A 19,420-nucleotide genomic window follows, 5' to 3' on the forward strand; every position below is an offset into this window, starting at 1 on the left:
GTTATTTTGGAAAAGAGGCTCTGCTTAGTTTCCACAGAAAATGAAAAGCTGTGGATTCATTCTAGACTAATATGGTTTGATCAAGCAAGAACCCCTGAAGCAGTGGCCCAGGTGATCCAACATCCAAAACAGCTGAGACCATGCAGCCTCACAGACCACTACAGCTGGGATTTGGTCAGGGTTCTGGGTTTTCTCAGGATCCCCTGAGGATTGACAGTGCCCGCAAACAGCAGGAAGCATTTGGAAAGAACTACGACCAAATTCCCAAATATTGTTGATAAATGTTTGTTGTAATTTAAACAGAGTTGGTTATAAATGGTTAATGATCACAGTCAATCTCTTTCTAAAGAAAAAAAGAGGATATGATATAGAAATGAATACTTTGCATTGGTATGAATTTTGGTTTATTGATACAACTTTAAGGTCAATTTTATTATATGTATATTTCTAGTCTTGTTTAGGCATTGTGTTTATGCAGATCTTTTAAAAATGTAATATATAATTAAATATAGATTATAGATAGTCACCTACATTACTCAAAACTTAGAGTTATGTTATTTAGGTTTCCTGGATATACAGAGATATGTTTCAAATGGATAGGTATTCTTCAAAATCTTTCAAAGACCTACAGAATATAGCATTTAAAATTGTTTATTAGGGTTTTCATGACAATGAGACACAACTGCTCCTGGCAACACTAATTACATCAGAGATGAAGATGTACATTGAAGAAACTCATTATGGAGTTTGCCTTCAATGTGGCAAAACTGGCCTATTGGGCAAAGAACTGCCCTTGCCTCAACTGCTGACAGTAAGCCACTGTCCAAACTGGACAAGCAGATTACAAAGAAAAGTAACTGCTGAACTTCCAGGGGACAGAATGGTCCTTCAAGGTTCCTGCTTCATTAAAAAGTCTGCCAGGCATTCTGAGCCTATAGGTTAATGAGGGATGCCCCAACATTAGAGAAACTTTGGGTGACTGTCCAGGCAGCCAGATGTCTCTGTCAATTCTATAATTTATATATTATCCTTCTGGGGTCTTTGATGGTATTGGGGACAGATAGTTATGGCAGATAGTCATTGTTATGGTTTTCCTTAGTTATGATAAAAGATAAGTTACATAAAAAACTTTAGACTCACAAAGATAGGATAGATGATAGAGCATTTTCTTTAAATTTTGCCAAATGCTAATGGACTAAATATTGTAACTATAATTCTTGCTTGATTACTATTTTCATTATATATAATTTTACTATGTTAAAGTTTAAACCTTTTTTATTTAGACAGAAAAGAAGAGATGATGGGGAATGTCTTTCTGTATGCTATGAAGACATTATTCTCTTATTGGTTGATGAATAAAGCTATTTTGACCAATGGACAGGCAGGATTTAGCCAGGAGGAAAATCCAAACAGGGATAGAGAAAGGATAGAGTAAGTGGAGTCTAGGAGACACCATGTAGCTGCTGAGGAAGCAAGAGACCCAGGCATCATGGGTAAGCCAAGATCGTGTAGAGATACACAGATTAATAGAAATGGGTTAATAATTAAGAGAGAATTAGCCAATAAGAGTCCCGAGCCATTGGCCAAACAGTTTATAATTAATATAAGCCTCTGTGTGTTTATTTGGGACTAAAGGGCTGCAGACCAGGAAGGACAGAAACATCCATCTACATGGTATTTCTCCTGGCTTCCAAAGATATCACCATCTTGTGTGACAGACCGGGGTATGTATTATGGATACATGGATAGCTAGAAAATAAAGCAAAGTAGTGTGAAGAAGGTAATTTTGGATCAGAATATACCAGCAGAGACTTAGGAGGGTCAACCACACCATGGATAAGGTAGGTAGGGCTGCCCTGAGATACATTTTAAAGCTAAGATTCCTGCATGGAATTTTTCAGTTGAGGAAAGTCCGTTGCCTGAGACAGCATGACAATGGATGCAGAAGGCAAGTGACCAATCTGATCATGTTATCATCCTCAGATAATGGAAGTGAGACTCAAGGGACGTGAAGGACCAGGTAGATTTCCCCTACTTCTGAGGAGCAGGGAGAACTACTGGGGCAGAGATTGGGATGGGCAGAACATGCTCCAGTTCTATCACCACCTCCCAGGCATCCATATTTGTTCATTCACCAACAGGAACTGGATATAGACCACATACTAATGAATGGTATTCATATTACAAGTCAAATTCAAATAAGACAGCAAGTCTAAGAAGAGACATGCTCTAACTCTAGTGTCATTTTCTTAACCATTTTACCATAAAAATGTAATTTGATGTTTGGAGAAGGATGCCAGAAGAAAACAGTAGTTAAGCCTACTGGATGCCAAAAATAGTGGTCCTGAGGACAGAACCCAGGACCTGAAGCATGCCAAGCAAGTGCTCTACCACTGAACTACATCTTCATCCAGACAACATTTATTCTTCAGAGCAACATGATCTAGTATATACTAGATGATAAACACTTTTCCCACATGGGTGAGTCAGATTTGAGTCAATTTATATGCCTGACTTTCTACCAAAATTATTGAGTAGAGTCTATGGACCTCTTTTATACTTATTTATTCAACTAAATTTCTTTTCAGTATCAACTTTCAACAACTTTTATTAGTGTTGAAGTTAATTATATACCATACAATACTAAAGATAAAAGCCATAAATATCTAAACATCTGTTGATAAACCAGAGAAATTTTCCATGAAAAAAAAAAGCAAGAAATAACTTTGATTAGTTAGATCCTGTCAAGAATAAGGCTGTATTTGTGTTACACTGTTAGATATAGACTTGGTGTATATTAGGGAATATAAATAAGTTATATTATATCTTTTTCTGTAAAAGGAAACTTACCAATTGCTACTGGGGGGTTCTTAGAAAAAAGCCATGTAAGAGGCTGTCATTTGGACATTATTCAACAATGTAATAATTGCATTTTCAATATTTTCAAGAACAGATGCAAAAGCAGCCTTGCTTTTTAAAATTAGTTTTTCATCATTGTTGAATAGAAGGTAAGGGCATTTTGACAAGTCTGTTTTTACTCAGAGTTAAACCACTGTGACTTATTACTTTTCATTTGATGAATGATTTAATTAAAAAAAAGAATAAAGTAAAGAAAAAGATCCAGAAAGCTATTCTCCACTGCCTAATTCCCAGAGTCATTTTAAAGAATCCCTCAGGGTTACCTTGTCAAGGTGACACTGGATGGTGTTGGCTCCCTCCAGCCTTAGGCAATTCCTGCAGTGACTCAACTTCCTGGCCTTTCTCCTTCAGTCAGCTATAGTCTCTATAGTCTCTACCTGCCATATCATGAGACCGCCTCAAAATACAACGCTGGCTCCACTTGCCTGAGCCCAGCACAGCCGCCTGGGCAGGACAGTAGCCCTCAATGCCATCCACCGGACACACCAGTCACCTCTGCTTTAAGACACCAGGAGTTTCATGTCTGCACTTTGTACTGACCGTTCTATGTGACATTTCTGATGTAAATTTTCTCAAACAGAGCCTTTCCCAGGGTGCGTTGTGTGTTATTTGTCAGTGGCCACGCCTGTCCTCTAGTCAGCCTCCTCTAAAGGCACTAGCAGCCTTCAAAGTCACAGGTCTGAAGCCAAGCCATCCTCTTCCCCGAAGCACACAGAGCCCTGGTGCTTAGGGTCACCCACTTCCGCCCCCTTCATCACAGCACTCACCCGGGCTGCCACTGTCACGGGTGCTTCTGCAGTCATTTCCTAGCTGGCTTTCCTGTAACTTTTGTCTCTCTGGTAAGAGTTATCTTTGTAATCTCAATTCCAGTGCCGCTGTTCCCACTTAGTCATCCCTCAGCCTTTCTCATGGCAGACATGGCGGTCAGATGTGGGTCTCCACAAACAGCCCTGGCTGGCTCAACAGCCCTGAACCCTTGAACTGGGTCAGTTATCTAAAGCATTCAGAGAGAGAGGGCAGCAAAGCCACTGCAATTAGACAGCCGAGAAGCAAACCCTCTCTCTACCACATTTTAGCCAGATGACCTGGAAATCTCCTTTTAAAAAAAAATTTTCAAACTGTAAAATGATGAGAATTAAATAACTACCACATAAAGTTATGGAGGCTTGTTGACAAAACACCCAAAAGAGCCTGACACTGTGCCTGGCATATGGTAACCATTCAAAAAGCATTGCCTATTATTTAGTCATAACATTGCTCAAGTTTTAAAATGCATGTGTAAATGGAACATATGGTATGCATGTAACCACTTGATTTATTTACAGCTTACATGTTAGACTGTAAGAGCCACAGACCAGGGTTTATTGTCACTCATGGTTGTACCCACAGGATCTATACCAGGGCCCACCACGAGGGCTGCTTGATACATGTCTTTTGAGTAAAGAATGAGTCTATGCCTTGCCTTGTGGTATCTTCATTCAAAGCCTTGTGAGTGAGATAGGATTTACATATGGCCAGACACGGATGTGACAAAACCTGATAGGCATGGGCCTTGTCTCGAAGCTTCAACTGGGATCCCTGTTCTTGCTTTGATTATGTAACACCTATGGGTATGAATCACAGTTCTTTGACTCACTGTGTGAGCTTTGTCCTGACAGGGAATTTCTGGTGGCTGTCACTGAAATGAGGGGCCAGAGCACCACAGAAATGCTTGGTGCCTGTTTGCAAGAGGAAGAATACCATTCAGGATCCAAAAGTGTGAATCTAAATTAAGAAAGCGATGCTGGTCTCAAGCACTGGTAGGCTTCCAAGCTCCTTTCTCTATTCTTTCCCTGAAAGAAGGTTTGGAGGTGCTGACTGTGTGGTTACTCGATGTAGCCCTACTATCCACCCAGCAGTGACTGGTCTACAGTAAATACTAACCAGCATTACACTGAGACTGCAAGACTACAAAGCTTGTTCATAGAACCAAGATGAAAATTGGTCAAAGGACAGCTAGGAGGTTAGAAAATCTAAATGACTCTAAAGCTGGAGATGCAGGGATCTGCTGGAATATTCAGTCTCAAGTGCAGAAGGGCTTCGTTTATTCCCAGCATGGGGGCAGGGTGGGGAGGCTGGGAGGCAACAACCAATTAAAGAAAAACAAAGCTTGTTTCAGTATTCCAGAAACTGAATCAAGTCACCCACACTGTTGGTGTTTGAGCAACTGCTGAGCATTGGGCAAGAGCAGGGCTCCACAGCCTTCCTGACTAGGGCTGCTCCTGCCTCACCTCCCAACCACCCTCAGCTCTGCTGGAGAGGTAGTTTAGTCAAAATGGTCACAAACAAGGTCCAGCTGTTACAGCCACGGTGAATGAAGGAACTGTTTGGTCTGGAGTGGTGGGCATTGCCTACACACATCACAGTGTTATTTAGAAGGAATGTTTGGGGGAACAAGGAGTGATAATTTGTCTGTCCTAGCCCCAGGTGATAGTGATGGTTGGAGCAAACAGATCTCTGGCTGAGACAGCAAAGACTTGAAAGGACCTAAGTCATTCACATCTTCCTGGCTAACAGTGAGACTGCCTGCATACAAAGAAAAAAAAAGAAGGGAAGATGGCTCAATGTTTAAGAGCACTTGCTGCTCTAGCAGAGGACCCAAGTTTTGTTTCCAGCAACTATATCAGGTAGCTCACAACCAAATAACTCCAGCTCCAGAAGATCTGACTGACTTGGGCACACACACACACACACACACACACAACACACACACCACACGAGAGAGAGAGAGAGAGAGAGAGAGAGAGAGAGAGAGAGAGAGAGAGAGAGGTTTAAAAAGGAAGAGACAATGGGCCTACCAGAAAGTGAAAGCGAAGGCAGATTAAAAACAACTCGAATATGGAAGGCATTGTCAGACCCACTACACAGCACAGGACCTACTGGCTCAAGATGCTTAATGGCCTCTATCCCATTATTTGCGTGGCCACCAAGCTAAGCAGATGTGAGAATCTAGTCTTTAAAAGAAAAACAAAAACTGGATGAGGCATAATGAGCGTATGGTATAGGGCAATTCCACAGACTGGGCCTGGCAACTCTAAACAAGGAAGGATGGCAGCGAGCAACAATGGGGAGGAGGGCAAGGACCGCAGTCCAGAGTTGTTAATGTTTTTAGACTGTCCAGTTTTCAGTAGCAAGTGACTTGCTGCAGCATGCATCCCACTGTGCCATGGCACAGGCTTGGCTGCAGTACTGCAGCGAGGATACATGGCTGCAGAAGGAGAACCTGCAAGGGCTCCTGGGCAGAACTCTCTTGGGCCCCAGTTTCTATTCCTAATGGCAGCATGGAAGAAATCCTGCAGGAAACCAGTATGAAGCGGGAAAGAATAGCTCCCGGAGCTCTCACAGTGACGGTCCACCTGGCTACACACAAGACACACTAACTACCTTTGAGACAGGCCTGCTACACAGCATCAGAGGGGAAAGCAATAAACAGTCTGAAGTGGATCATATTGAGAGAAGGAAAGAAACAGAAAGTGTCTCTAAGAAAAACTCAGATTAGATATGTGATTGGTCAAGTCCCTCCTTTTTAAACGCTGAAGTACACAGCTACTATGAGCACAAGGCAAAGTGCTGTGAGAAGGGGCCTCTTCTCTGCAGGCCTTCTCTCTTAGCAGCAGGCTGCTGGCTGGGGCTCCCTGCTGGAAGGTTTGTCTGATAACTCCCACTGTTTATCAGACAAGGATTCCTATCTGGGCTGCAACAGCTACCCTGGAAAGGCTAGTGTGTGTTTAACTGTTCTATACCCAGAATTCTGAACTTGGTAAGATGAAGGAATAGGCACTGTAGTGGAATGTAGTTATACCTATGGCATCCCTTAGCCAGCATCTCAGACTGATACAATTTTCTTTGTATATTAGATATAAAAAGTACAACTGTTAATAAGCAGATGATGATATATGTAGTTTTTAAGGTTACATCTGTAACCTTAATGCATTTAAAACACTGTATTTCAAAGATATGCATTGGTATTAAAATTACTACACTGGGGCTACAGAGATGGCTGAGCCATTAAGAGCACTGGCTGCTCTTGCTGAGGACCTAGGCTCAGTTCCCAGCGCTGACATGGTGGCTCACAACTGCCTAGAACTCCAGTTCCAAGAGATCTAATGCTTCTTCTGGCCTTTGCTAGCACCAGGTCTGCAAATGGTACACAGAAATACGTACTGGCCAAACACCCATACACATAAAAAATTAATAAATACAGCTCTAAGAAGCACTACACTAAGGTATTTGTCCAAAAATAATATTATGTCCTTGTAGTAACATTACATTCAAGAAAGTGTTGCATGTTTAATTTACATGCATTCAGATTGTCTGCAAAGACCTTTTAATCATGTGAAGTGTTAACCAATAAGTAAAAGACAAGGTTCCCCCACAAACTCCACTGTCATCATCACTTGGGCTATCAGTTTTGTTGCAGACCTCTTAATCTGTGTCCCTATTCTTTATCACTCTGGATTGGTTTAATCTCAGCATTTGTGATTGATTTTGGGGTGCATGATTTTGTTTTTAATGAGGTGCATTTGGAGTTTATTAAAAGAAGAATTTTTTTAGAGATAGATTTAAGCATAGTTCACAGACAGGAACTCAGTGGAAGAATAAGTCTCTCTCTCTCTCTCTCTCTCTCTCTCTCTCTCTCTCTCTCTCTCTCTCTGTGTGTGTGTGTGTGTGTGTGTGTGTGTTGTGTTGTGTGTGTGGTAGGTGCTTGTCAGAGGAGAGTGGCCAGTGTGACAATTTTGAAAGCTTCTTCTTGGAAGCTGTCCATATAAAAGTCCATGAAGATGTCACAAGAAAACAAAAACATAAAAAATGTTAGCAAAATGTTAGCAGACTAATATTTAGACAATTAAGACATTTTCTATTTCATGGCCAAACAAGATTTGTTCTTATGATATCAAAGTTACAAATCAATTAATACAACACATAAATAGATTCAAGGGCAAGTATCACAGTCACCTCAAAAGGAACAGAAATGAATCCACTGACATTCAGGAATCCTTTGAAAAACTCTCAGCCACCTGGGAATAGAAGTCTTATTCCTTAACTCAATCAAAGACAACTAAGAAAACTCTACAGCTAGCATCATGCTCAATGAAGAGGAAAACCAACAGCTTTCTTTCAAAAACTGAAAACAAGACAAGAATGTCCTCTCTTGCCACTACTATTATTAACTATTATCCTGAAAAGAAAATGAAAGCTATATAGGTTGGCAAGAAAAGGGTTAGTCATCTTTAGTCATGATGATGCTGCCTTTTCAAGTTACAGGGAATCTACTGTCTAGTAATAAACAAGTTTACCCCAGCAAGAAGACACATGCCCAGTACACAAGATCAACTCTGTTTCTATACATTACCAAGAGACCATCCAAAAAGAGAAAGGGAGGGAGGAAGGAGGGAAGGAAGGAAAGAAGGAAGGAAGGAAGGAAGGAAGGAAGGAAGGAAGGAAGGAAGTTTTCCTTACAACACTGTCAATGAATAGGACACCTAGCAAGAGGACCTCACAGTGTGGGCACAAAACTGAAGATACCGTTGGGAATGGGTGAAGCTCCAAACTCTAGCTCATTTCTGGGTATCTTCAAGATATCAAGTTACTATTTTTCATTTTATATGGGCCTATTTATTTATTTATTTTTAAATTAGCATTCAAAGTAACCAGCTTCCATTGTGACATTTGCCTACATCCATTGTTTTTATTATACCCCCACTCCCTCCCCTATTCCCTGTCCCTACTTGTCCTCTTCCTCCCCCCAATATACTCCCCTCTACCTTCATGTGGCATGGATTCCATCATCCTCTTTTTTCTCTCTTTCCATTAAGATCTTTTCTTCCCTCTTATGCTCCCTTCCTAGGTTTACAAATCACACCCCCTACACACAGGTACACACAACATGGGATAAATCTCACTTGATCATGAGATGTCAATATCTTAAATATTGCTGGATTTGAACTGTTGACATTTTTGTGCCTAGGGTTCACATATGAGGGAAAATATGAAATATTTGTCTTTCAGGATCTGGCTTATTTTGCTTAAATGATGATTTCCAGTTGTATCCACTTTCCTGCAAATATTATCATTTCATTTTTCTTTACTGTATAAGATTCAATTATTTAATTTAACATTTTACTTATCTATTCACCTATTGGTGGGCATCTAGGCTTCTTAATATTTGTGTTATTCTTTTTAAAAGAAAGATCTCCTTTGTTGATCAATAAGTTTATGTAATCTCCATAAAAAGTTACCCAAGCTGCCTTGTTTAAATGAAAAGTATATTTAATAACTAAAAACTCTTTTAAAAAAAGAATAGGGTTGAAGGAGGCATAATAACATTCAATTTTAAATTTTACTATAAATACTCAATAATTAAGGAAGTATACCTGGGTGGTGGTGGCACACACCTTTAATCCCAGCACTCAGGAGGTAAAAGCAGATGGATCTCTGAGTTTGAGGTCAGCCTTGTCTACAGAGCTAGTTCTAGGACAGCCAGGATTACACAGAAAAACCCTGCCTAAAAAACCAACAAGAGAGCTGGAGAGATGGCTCAGGAGTTAAGAGCACTGCCCGTTCTTCCATAGGTCCTGAGTTCAATTCCCAGCAACCACATGGTGGCTCACAACCATCTGTAATGAGATCCGGTGCCCTCTTCTGGCCTGCAGGGATACATGCAGACAGAACACTGTATACATGATAAATCTTAAAAAAAAAAAAAAAGAAAGAAAGAAAGAAAGAAAGGAAGGAAGGAAAGGAGAGAGGGAGGGAAGGCAGGAGGACTGAAGGAAAGAAGGAAGGAAGGAAGGAAAGTGTTGGTGCAAAGATAGAGTATATTTAGACCCTCTATTAAACCCTTTTCATTTAAGCTCATTGATGTTTGAAAATAGTTTGTGACTTATTTATCTCTTCTCCACAGGACCAAGTCAGTCTCTTGAACCTACTGGATACTTGAGCAGATACCTGTGGACAAACTGTGTACTGTTGTGAGCGAAAGTGAACTGAGCCTGGTAGTGGGTTTGTGCATGCCTATAAGCCCCACACTCACGAGGCAGGAGGATCCGAAGTTCAAGGCTGACCTGAGCTACCAAGCAACACTATCTAAAAAGAAAAAAAAGAGAGTCAATCAAGGGCCCATAGTTACATGGAGAGAGGGTGTGGCCTGGCTATTGTACTGAGTTTTAACAAGAACCCCAGCAGGGTTAAGGGCCAAGGCTTGTTACATTTGCACACAGAAGGGCAAGGCAAGAGACTAGTGTCCAGTGATTGGGGGCAACAGGTGACAGGCAGCTTTCATCAAACACAACTTGACTGTCACCAGCTGTAAGAACTTGGTCCACACACTTGTCCTCCTGGAACTTGATTTCTTATTTATAAAATGATAATACCGACCTGTGTGTGGGAGGTACTTGCAGTATAAGAGAATACTTACCAAGTCCTGGGTCAGGATCTGGGGACAGTGCCCAGCACGACCCAGGATGGTCTCTATCCCCCAGGGAAACCTACGTTCTAAGGTAGAGACAGGTACAAATAGCAAGTGAAAACAAAAGGTCTCTTTTACTGTACCAGCTTTCTAAGTGTGATGGAGTAAGCCAATGAGCCCCAATATAGGAGACACACATATAAGACAGGGCCCAGAGACAGCTTCCTGAAGAAGAGACCTATGGAGGGTTTCAGTGGTTCTAGTAATACCTTGAACTGACTTGGAGCAAATCTATTTTTCTGAGTTGGGGACTTATTTTTCACAGATGCTTTGAAGGGTTTGAGATATAAATATAAATATATTTTTACTACTCATGCACATATATAGTGCACATGTACACCAGGCTAGCCTCGACTCCTGGTCCTCCTACCTCTACCTCCAAGGTGCTAGGATTACAGGTGTATACCACCTCTATGAAGTGCTAGAAATCAAACAGTGTTTTATGTGTGCTGGGCAAATGCTCTGTCAACTAAGCTACACCCCTTGTCATGTGGTATGGTGTATGGTATGGCCAGCACTCATGTCAACTTGATAGACTTTAGGGAGACTCATCTGTGAACAAGCCTATGAGAAGCTGTCTTAACTGGGTTAATTGAGGTACCTAAAAGTGGTGGCACCACTGCATGGTGGACCTGAAATGCCCATGATGTCAAAGGCATTTGACATCTCCCCAGGGAAGGAGATGTTTCTTTGGTGGAGCTGAGGTAGAGCCTAATGACGGTCTTGAGGTCACAGTGGACTGTGAGGGAACAGTCGCAGGTCACTGAAGGGGACAGTGGACTCAATTCTTTCCTCCTGGCTTTCCCTCTCTAACCCATGAAGAAGTGGCTTTGCCATGAAGAAGTGGCTTTGCCAGGCCACAGGCTCCATGTTGGGATGCCCAGCCTCCCGGGGCATGGGCCCAACAGCTGTAGGGCCAATAGATCATGACTGAACCTCCCCAACTGGAAGCTGAAAAGACCCTTTCTTTCTCTTTAGGAGTTAGTTCATTTTAGGCATTTGTTACCGTGATGAAAAGCTAGCACAGTTACAAATACATGTACTTGTGACAGCTGGAAAATCTTCATATTTCAAAAGTCCAGCACAACAGTGTTTTATTTTTTTTAAATTAATGAGGAATCTGGAAACTCTTGAGGACCAAGAAGGAGGACAGGACTGCTGCACAGATGAAACTCCAGAGAAAGCACTGAGACAGCCGCCCACACTATCAGCACAGACAGACAGAAGAGGCAGCTGACCGCCAGTGTGGAGCGGAGGCAGCAGAAGTCGAGAGTCAGAGGGTCAGCTATGTGAGACTCTGTCTCAAAAAAAGAAAAGAAAAAGAAAAAAGAAAAGAAAAGAAAAAGAAGAAGAAAAGGAAAAGAAAGTGGGAATAAAACAGGAGAAATAGAATAGAAAGGAACAGCAGGTGGGGGTAGGGAGAGCAAAGAGCAGAGGGAGACAGTGAGCTTTAGAATCAGTGCTCTTTGCACCCTGTGTGATTTCAATCAGTTATCTCACTGGTGAAATAGAATCGAGGCCCCAGAGATAGAGAAAGGAGAATCACCTTCGGAATCCTTGTTGTAGAAGACGCCATGAGGATGCAAAGAGTAAGGTCTGGAAGCGAAGTTCTTCAGGTGGATAACGATCACGTCACCCACTTCTGCCCTCAGGATGGGACCCAGGAACCCCATCCAGGGGGGCTTGGAGATCTCCGTGGAGTAGCTGCCATCTGTGAAGTGTCTATAAATCGCCTTCTTGTAGATGCCACCTATCCTGTTGGGCCCTCGTTCGAGAAATAAGGTTGCAAGTCTGGAAGCAAGAAGGAAAATGTTTTAGTTGCAGTTCAAGGAGAACTCTGTCCTTGAAGGGCCGTCAAATGCTTGTTTGCATTTCTAATGTGGCGTTCACATAATCAGTGTCCTCTATAGACTCAGCCAGATTACTTTTACTTTGCCAAAGTGGAAATGAGGTTCCGTTAGTTGACAAGTCAAAAGACATAAACAGTACCCTCAGCCAAACTGAAAAAAGAATCAAGTATTCTGAAATCGCACTGTCCACTCGCCGCTTCCAGGCCACAGGTTCTCCTCCAGTCTTCATTTATTTGCTTATTTACTGTGTGTGCATGTGTAGTATGCTCAGGCATATGTGGAGGCTGGAGTCAAGCCTCAGGTATCTTCCTCAGTCACTATCCACTTTGTTGTGGTTGTTGTTGTTGTTGTTGTTATTATTATTATTATTATTATTATTATTATTTTTACATTCCAATCCCAGTTCCTCCTCCCTCCTCTCCTCCTGCTCTCTCCACTCCTCCTGATGCTCCCATATGCTCCTTGGAGAGGGTAAGGCCTCCCCTAGGAAGTCTACTAAGTCTGTCCCATCATCTCATTGAGGCAGGACAGGAACCTCTCCACCCCCACATCCCTTGTGTTTAGGCTGCGCAAGGTATCTCTCCATACAGAATGGGCTCCACTAAGTCAGTTTGTGCATTAGTGTTAGATCTTGGACCCACTGCCAGTGGCCTCATATATTATCCCAGTCACACCATTGTCACCTATATTAGGGAGTCTAGTTTGGTCTTATGCAGGTTCCCCATTTGTCAGACCTGAGTCAGGGATCGCTCACTAGCTCAGGTCAGCTGATTCTGTGGGTTTCTCCATCATGGTCTTGACTGCTTTGTTCATATTATCTCTCCTCCCTCACTTTGATTGTACTCCAGGAGCTTGGCCCATTGGTTAGTTGTGGATTTCTGCATCTGCTTCCATATGTTTCTACAAAGGGTTCTAGCTTCTCTGGAGTTGTGGACTATAGGCTGTGTATCTTTTACTTTATGTCTGGTATCCACTTATGAGTGAGTACATACTATATTTGTTTTTCTGGTTTTGGGTTACCTCACTCAGGATGGTTTTTTCTAATTCTGTCCATTTGCCTGCGAATTTTAGGAAGTCACTGTTTCTAAGCACTGAGTAGTAGTCCATTGTGTAAATATACCACATTTTCTTTATTTATTTTTCGGCTGAGGGGCATCTAGGTTGTTTCCAAGATCTGGCTATTACAAATAATGTTTCTATGAACATAGTGGAGCAAATATCCTTGTGGTGTGAATGTACCTCCTTTGGGTATATGCCCAACAGTGATATTGCAGGGTCTTGAGGTAGATTGATGCCTAAATTTTCTGAAAAATCACCATACTGATTTCCACACTGCCTACACAAGTTTGCATTCCCACCAGCAATGAGGAGTGATCCCCTTTCTTCACATTCTCTCCAACATAAGCTGCCATTGGTGTTTTTGATCTTAGCCATTCTGATCGGTGTGAGATGGAATCTCAGAGTTGTTTTGAATTGTATTTCCCTGATGACTAAGGATGTTGAGCATTTCCTTAAGTGTCTTTCCACTATTTGAGACTGTTCTGTTGAGAATTCTCTGTTTAGATCTGTATCCCATTTATAATTGGATTATTTGATAGTTTGGTTTCTAGTTTCAGGAGTTCTTTATATATTTTGGAGATCATCCCTCTGTCAGATGTGGGGTTGGTAAAGATCTTTCCCATTCTGTGGGGAGCCGTTTTGTCTTGTTGACTGTGTTCTTGGCTTTACAGAAGCGTCTCAGTTTCAGGAGGTTACCATTTATTAATTGTTGCTCTCAGTGTCTGTGCAACTCATGTTCTATTTAGGAAGTGGTCTCCTGTGCCTATGTGTTCAAATGTATTTCCCACTTTCTCTTCTATGAGGTTCAGTGTGGATGGATTTATATTGAGATCTTTGATCCATTTGGACTTGGGTTTTGTTCATGAGGATACATATGGATCTATTTGCATTCTTCTACATGTTGACAGACTGTATCAGCACCATTTGTGGAAGATGCTTTCTTTTTTCCATTTTACATTTTTAGCTTCTTTGTCAAAAATTAGGTGTTCATAGCTGTGTGGGTTGATATCGGGGTCTTCAATTTGATTTCATTGGTCCACCTGTCTGTTTTTATATCAATACCAAGCTGTTTTCATTACTATAGTTCTACAGCAGAGCTTGAAGTCAGGGTTGGTGGAGCCCACAGATGATCCTTTATTATACAGGATTATTTTGTCTCCCCTGGGTTTTTTTTTTCCTCCATATGAAGTTGAGTATTGTTCTTTCAAGGTCTGTAAAGAATTGTGCTGGGATTTTGATGGGGATTGCATTGAATCTATAGATTACTTTTGTTAGGATTGCCATTTTTAATATGTTAATCTTACCTATCCAAGAGCATGGGATATCTTTTCATTTTCTGATATCTTCTTTAATTTCTTTCTTTAAAGGCTTGAAGCTCTTGTCATACAGGTCTTTCACTTGTCTGGTTAGAGTCACCCCAAGATATTTTATGTTATTTGTGGCTATTATGAAGGGTGATGTTTCTCTGATTTCCTTCTCAGCCTGTTTGTCATCTGTATATGGGAGGGCCACTGATTTTTTTTAGTTAATCTTGTATCCTGCTATATTACTAAAGGTATTTATCAGTTTTAGGAGTTCTCTGGTAGGATTTTTGGGGTCACTTATGTATACTATCATATCATCAGCAAATAGTGATAGTTTGACTTCTTCTTTTCCAATTTGTATCCCTTTGATCTCCTTTTGTCATCTTATTGCTATAGCTAGAACTTCGAGTACTATGTTGAATAGATAAAGAGAGAGTGGACAGCCCTGTCTTATTCCTGATTTCAGTAGGATTGCTTTGAGTTTCCCCCCATTTAGTTTGATGGCAGCTGTTGGATTACTGTATATTGCCTTTATTACGTTTAGGTATGTTTCTTGTATCCTTATTCTCTCCAAGACCTTTATCATGAAAGGGTGTTGAATTTTGTTGAAGGCTTTTTTAGCATCTAGTGAGATGATCATGTGGTTTTTTTTTCTTTTAGTTTGCTTTTATGGTGGATTACATTGATGGATTTTTGTATGTTGAACCATCCCTGCATCTCTGGGATGTATCCTACTTGGTCATGATGGATGATTTTTCTGATGTGTTCTTGAATTCTGTTTGCCAGTATTTTATTGAGTACTTTTGCATCTATGTTCATGAAAGGAATTGGCCTGTAATTCTCTTTCTTAGTTGTGTCTTTGTGTGGTTTGGGTATCAGGGTAACTATAGCCTCATAAAAAGAGTTTGACAATGTTCCTTCTGTTTCTCTTGTGTGGAATAATTTGAGGAGTATTGGTATTAGATCTTCTTAGAACATCTGGTAGAATTCTTCACTGAATCCATCTGGGCCTGGGCTTTTTTTTGGTTGGGAGACTATTGATAACTGTTTCTAGTTCCTTAGGGGTTATAGGTGTATTTAAATTGTTTATCTGTCCTTGATCTAATTTTGGTATGTGGTACTTACCTAGAAAATTGTCCATCTCCTTAAAGTTTTCCAATTTTGTGGGGTACAGGGTTTTGAAGTATGACCTGATAATTATCTGGATTTCCTCAGTGTCTGTTGTTATGTTCCCCTTTTCATTTCTGATTTTGTTAATTTGAATATTCTCTCTGTGTCTTTTGGTTAGTTTGGATAAAGGCTTGTCTATTTTGTTGAATTTCTCAAAGAACCAACTCTTTGTCTTATTGATTCTTTGCATTGTTTTCTTTGTTTCTATTTTATTGATTTCAGCCCTCAATTTGACTATTTCTTGCCATCTACTCCTGGGTGAGGTTTTTTGTTTTTTTTTGTTGTTGTTTTTGTTTTTTGTTCTAGCGCTTCCAGTTGTTCTGTTAATTCACTAGTGTGGGATTTGTCCAGCTTCTTTACGTATGCATTTAGTGCTATGAAATTTCCTCTAGCACTGCTTTCATTCTGTCCCATAAGTCTGGGTATGTTGTGCGGTCATTTTCAATAAAATTTAGGAAATCTTTTATTTCTTTCCTTATTTCTTCCTTGACCCAGTGGTGGTTCAGTCGATCATTGTTCAATTTCCATGTGTTTGTGGGCTTTCTGAAATTAATGTTGCTGCAGATTCTAACTTTAAGCTGTGGTGATCTGATAAGGTACAGGAATTTATTAAAATTTTTTTATCTGTTGAGGTTTGCTTTGTAACCAAGTATGTGGTCTATTTTTGAGAAGGTTCCATGAGGTGCTGAAAAGAAAGTATATTCTTTTGTGTTTGAGTGGAATGTTCTATAGATGTCTGTTTAGTCCATTTGAGTCATAACATCTGTTAGTTCTCTAATTTCTCTGTCTTGATTTTGTCTGGCAGATCTTTCCAGTGGTGAGAGAGGGGTGTTGAAGTCTCCCACTATTAGTATGTGGGGATTGATTTGTGATTTAAGCTTTAATAATGTTTCTTTTACAAATCCAGGGGCCTTTGTGTTTGGTGCATAGATGTTCAGAATTGAGATTTCCTCTTGATGGATTTTTCCTGTGATGAATATGAAATGCTCTTCTTTATCTTTTTTTATTGATTTTAGTTTGAAGTCTATTTTGTTAGATATTAGGATAGCTATACCAGCTTGTTTCTTAGGTCCATTTGAGGTATGTTTCTTGTATGCAGCAGAAGGATGGATTCTGTTTTCATATCCAATCTGTTAGCCTGTGTCTTTTTATAGGTGAATTGAGACCATTTATATTAACGGATATTAATGACTGGTGATTGCTAGTTCCTGTTATGTTTGTTTTTGTTGGTGGTGATGGCATTGTGTGTTCAATTCCCTTCTTTAGGGTTTGCGGCTGTCAGCTCATCTATTTGCTGTGTTCTTGTGGATGTAGGTGATTAACTTGGGTTGGCATTTTCCTTCTAGTACTTTCTGTAGGGCTGGGTTTGTGGAGAGGTATTGTTTAAATTTGGTTTTTATCATAGAATATCTTGTTTTCTCCATCTATGGTTATTGAAACTTTGCTAGGTAAAGTAGTCTGGGATGGCATTCGTGGTCCTTTAGTGTCTGCATAACATATGACCAGGACCTTCTGGATTTCATTGTTTCTGTTGAGAAGTCAGGTGTAATTCTGATGGATCTGCCTTTATATGTTATCTGGCCTTTCTCCTTTACAGCTCTTAATATTCTTTCTTTATTCTGTATGTTTATTGTTTTGATTATTATATGGTGAGGGGACTTTTTTGGGTCCAAGTTATTTGGTGTTCTGTAAGCCTCTTGTACTTTCATAGGTGTGTCCTCCTTTACGTTGGGGATGTTTTCTTCTATGACTTTGTTGAATATATCTGTGCCTTTGAGTTGGATTTCTTCTCCTTCTTCTATCCCTAATATTCTTAGGTTAGGTCTTTTCATGGTGTCCCAAGATTTCCTGCATGTTTTGTGTTAAGGATTTGTTGGATTTAAATTTTTCTTTGACCAATGAATCTATTTCCCCCAAGTTATCTTCAATGCCTGAAATTTTCTCTTCCATCTCTTGTATTCTGTGGTTTAGGCTTGCATTTGTGGTTCCTGATCATTTACCCCGATTTTTCCATTTCCAGAATTTCCTTGGTTTGTATTTTCTTTATTGCCTCTATTTCAGACTTCATGTCTTGAATTATTTCTTTAACTTGTTTGATTGTTTTTTCTTGGCTTTCTTTAAGGGATTTGTTGATCTCTTCCAATTTTTTGTTTGTCTTTTCCTCCATTTCTTTAAGAGAATTTTTCATTTCCTCTTTAAGGGCCTCAATCATCCTCATAAAGTTATTTTTTAAGTCATTTTCTTCTACTTCATTTGTCTTGGGATGTTCAGGTCTTGCTGTTATAGTGCCACTAGTTTCTAGTGGTGCCTTATTGTTCTTTATATTGTTGAGTGCATTCTTATCTTGTTGTCTACACATCTCTTCCTCTAATTGGTATAGGTGGAGCCTTGCTTCAGGGGGTCTCTCTTTCTCTAATTGGTATAGTTGGGGCCTGTGGCTCCGCTGACTGCTCCATCAGGCACAAGTAGAGCAGAGCTTCCGGTGATTGCTTCTCCTGGTGGAAGTGGGCCCAATGCTCAGGTGGTCCCTCCTTGAGGTGCAGATGGGGCTACCGGTCTGGTGGACAGTCCTCCCTTTGGGAGTGTTGATGGGGCTGAGGGTCCAGTGGTCCATGTAGTAGCAGAGTATCTGGGACACAGGTGCTTTTCTCCAGAGAAACTTTTTGCAATAGTTTCTGGAAGCTACTGCTGGAAAGCTCTGCTGTTGCTTCACCAGGTAGTCACTCCTTGCTCCTGGGCCTTAAGCTGGGGCCTCCCTCTGACACTGCCCCCAGGTCTGAGGCTCATGGCTCCCTTGACCCTGCTCTGGGCCTGAAGCCCAAACCTACCTCTGACTCTGCTCCCAGTTCTCCACCTTGTTTTTTGAAACAGGGTCTCTTGCTTTTACCTAAAACTTGGTGATTCAAATTGGCTGCCTGGCAATGGGCCCTGGTGATCTGCCAGTCTCCACCTCCCAGCACAGCCCACCAGTGTGGTAAGAACTTACTGACTGAGCCATTTCCCCAGCCCCTCCCCTCCAGTTTTCATTCAGCTCACACTTACTGTGCCCTCGATGTGTGCCCAGTGCTTTGTAGGTGCAAAGTGATTCTAATGAAGGGAAATGAAGCACCGGACAAAGCAGCAGGAGGACAGGCACAGCTTCTCTTTTTTAAAATTAATCTTTTATTTAAATCTTTTCATTTTACATACCAGTCCCAGTTCCCCCTCCCTCCCCTTCTCCTTCCCCCCTTTCTCCCTCCCTACCCCCAACCACTCCTCAGAGAGGGTAAGGTCTTCCTTGGGGAGTCCAAATTCCCAAAGTCTGGCATATCAAGTTGAGGCAGGACCAAGCCCCTCCCTGCTGTATCAAGGCTGAGCAGGGTATCCCACCACAGAGAATGGGCTCCAAAGAGCCAGTTCATGCACCTGGGTTAGGTCCTGGTGCCAGTGCCAGCCCCCTACCCCATAACTGTCACCCACATTCAGAGGGTCTAGCTCTATCCCATGCAGGTTCTTATCTGTCAGTCCATAGTCCATGAGCCCCACTAGCTCAGGTCAGCTGTCTCTGAGGTTTCCCCCATCATGAAAAACCAGTTTTAAACAATACCTATCCACAAATCCAGCCCAGCTTT

At 41.1% G+C, this 19,420-nt stretch overlaps 1 protein-coding gene across 1 annotated transcript in view; it reads right to left on the bottom strand.

The window, feature by feature from the left end:
- Hephl1 (hephaestin like 1) overlaps nt 1-19,420 on the bottom strand; it is a 76,511-nt gene that overhangs the window by 42,132 nt on the left and 14,959 nt on the right. The window contains exon 2 of the mRNA XM_027410835.2: nt 11,973-12,217. Coding sequence (XP_027266636.1) covers nt 11,973-12,217 — 245 coding nt within the window. The remainder of the gene's footprint in view (nt 1-11,972; nt 12,218-19,420) is intronic.

This window comes from Cricetulus griseus, chromosome 4 (genome assembly GCF_003668045.3).
Source record: "Cricetulus griseus strain 17A/GY chromosome 4, alternate assembly CriGri-PICRH-1.0, whole genome shotgun sequence".
Classification (NCBI taxonomy): Eukaryota; Metazoa; Chordata; class Mammalia; order Rodentia; family Cricetidae; genus Cricetulus; species Cricetulus griseus.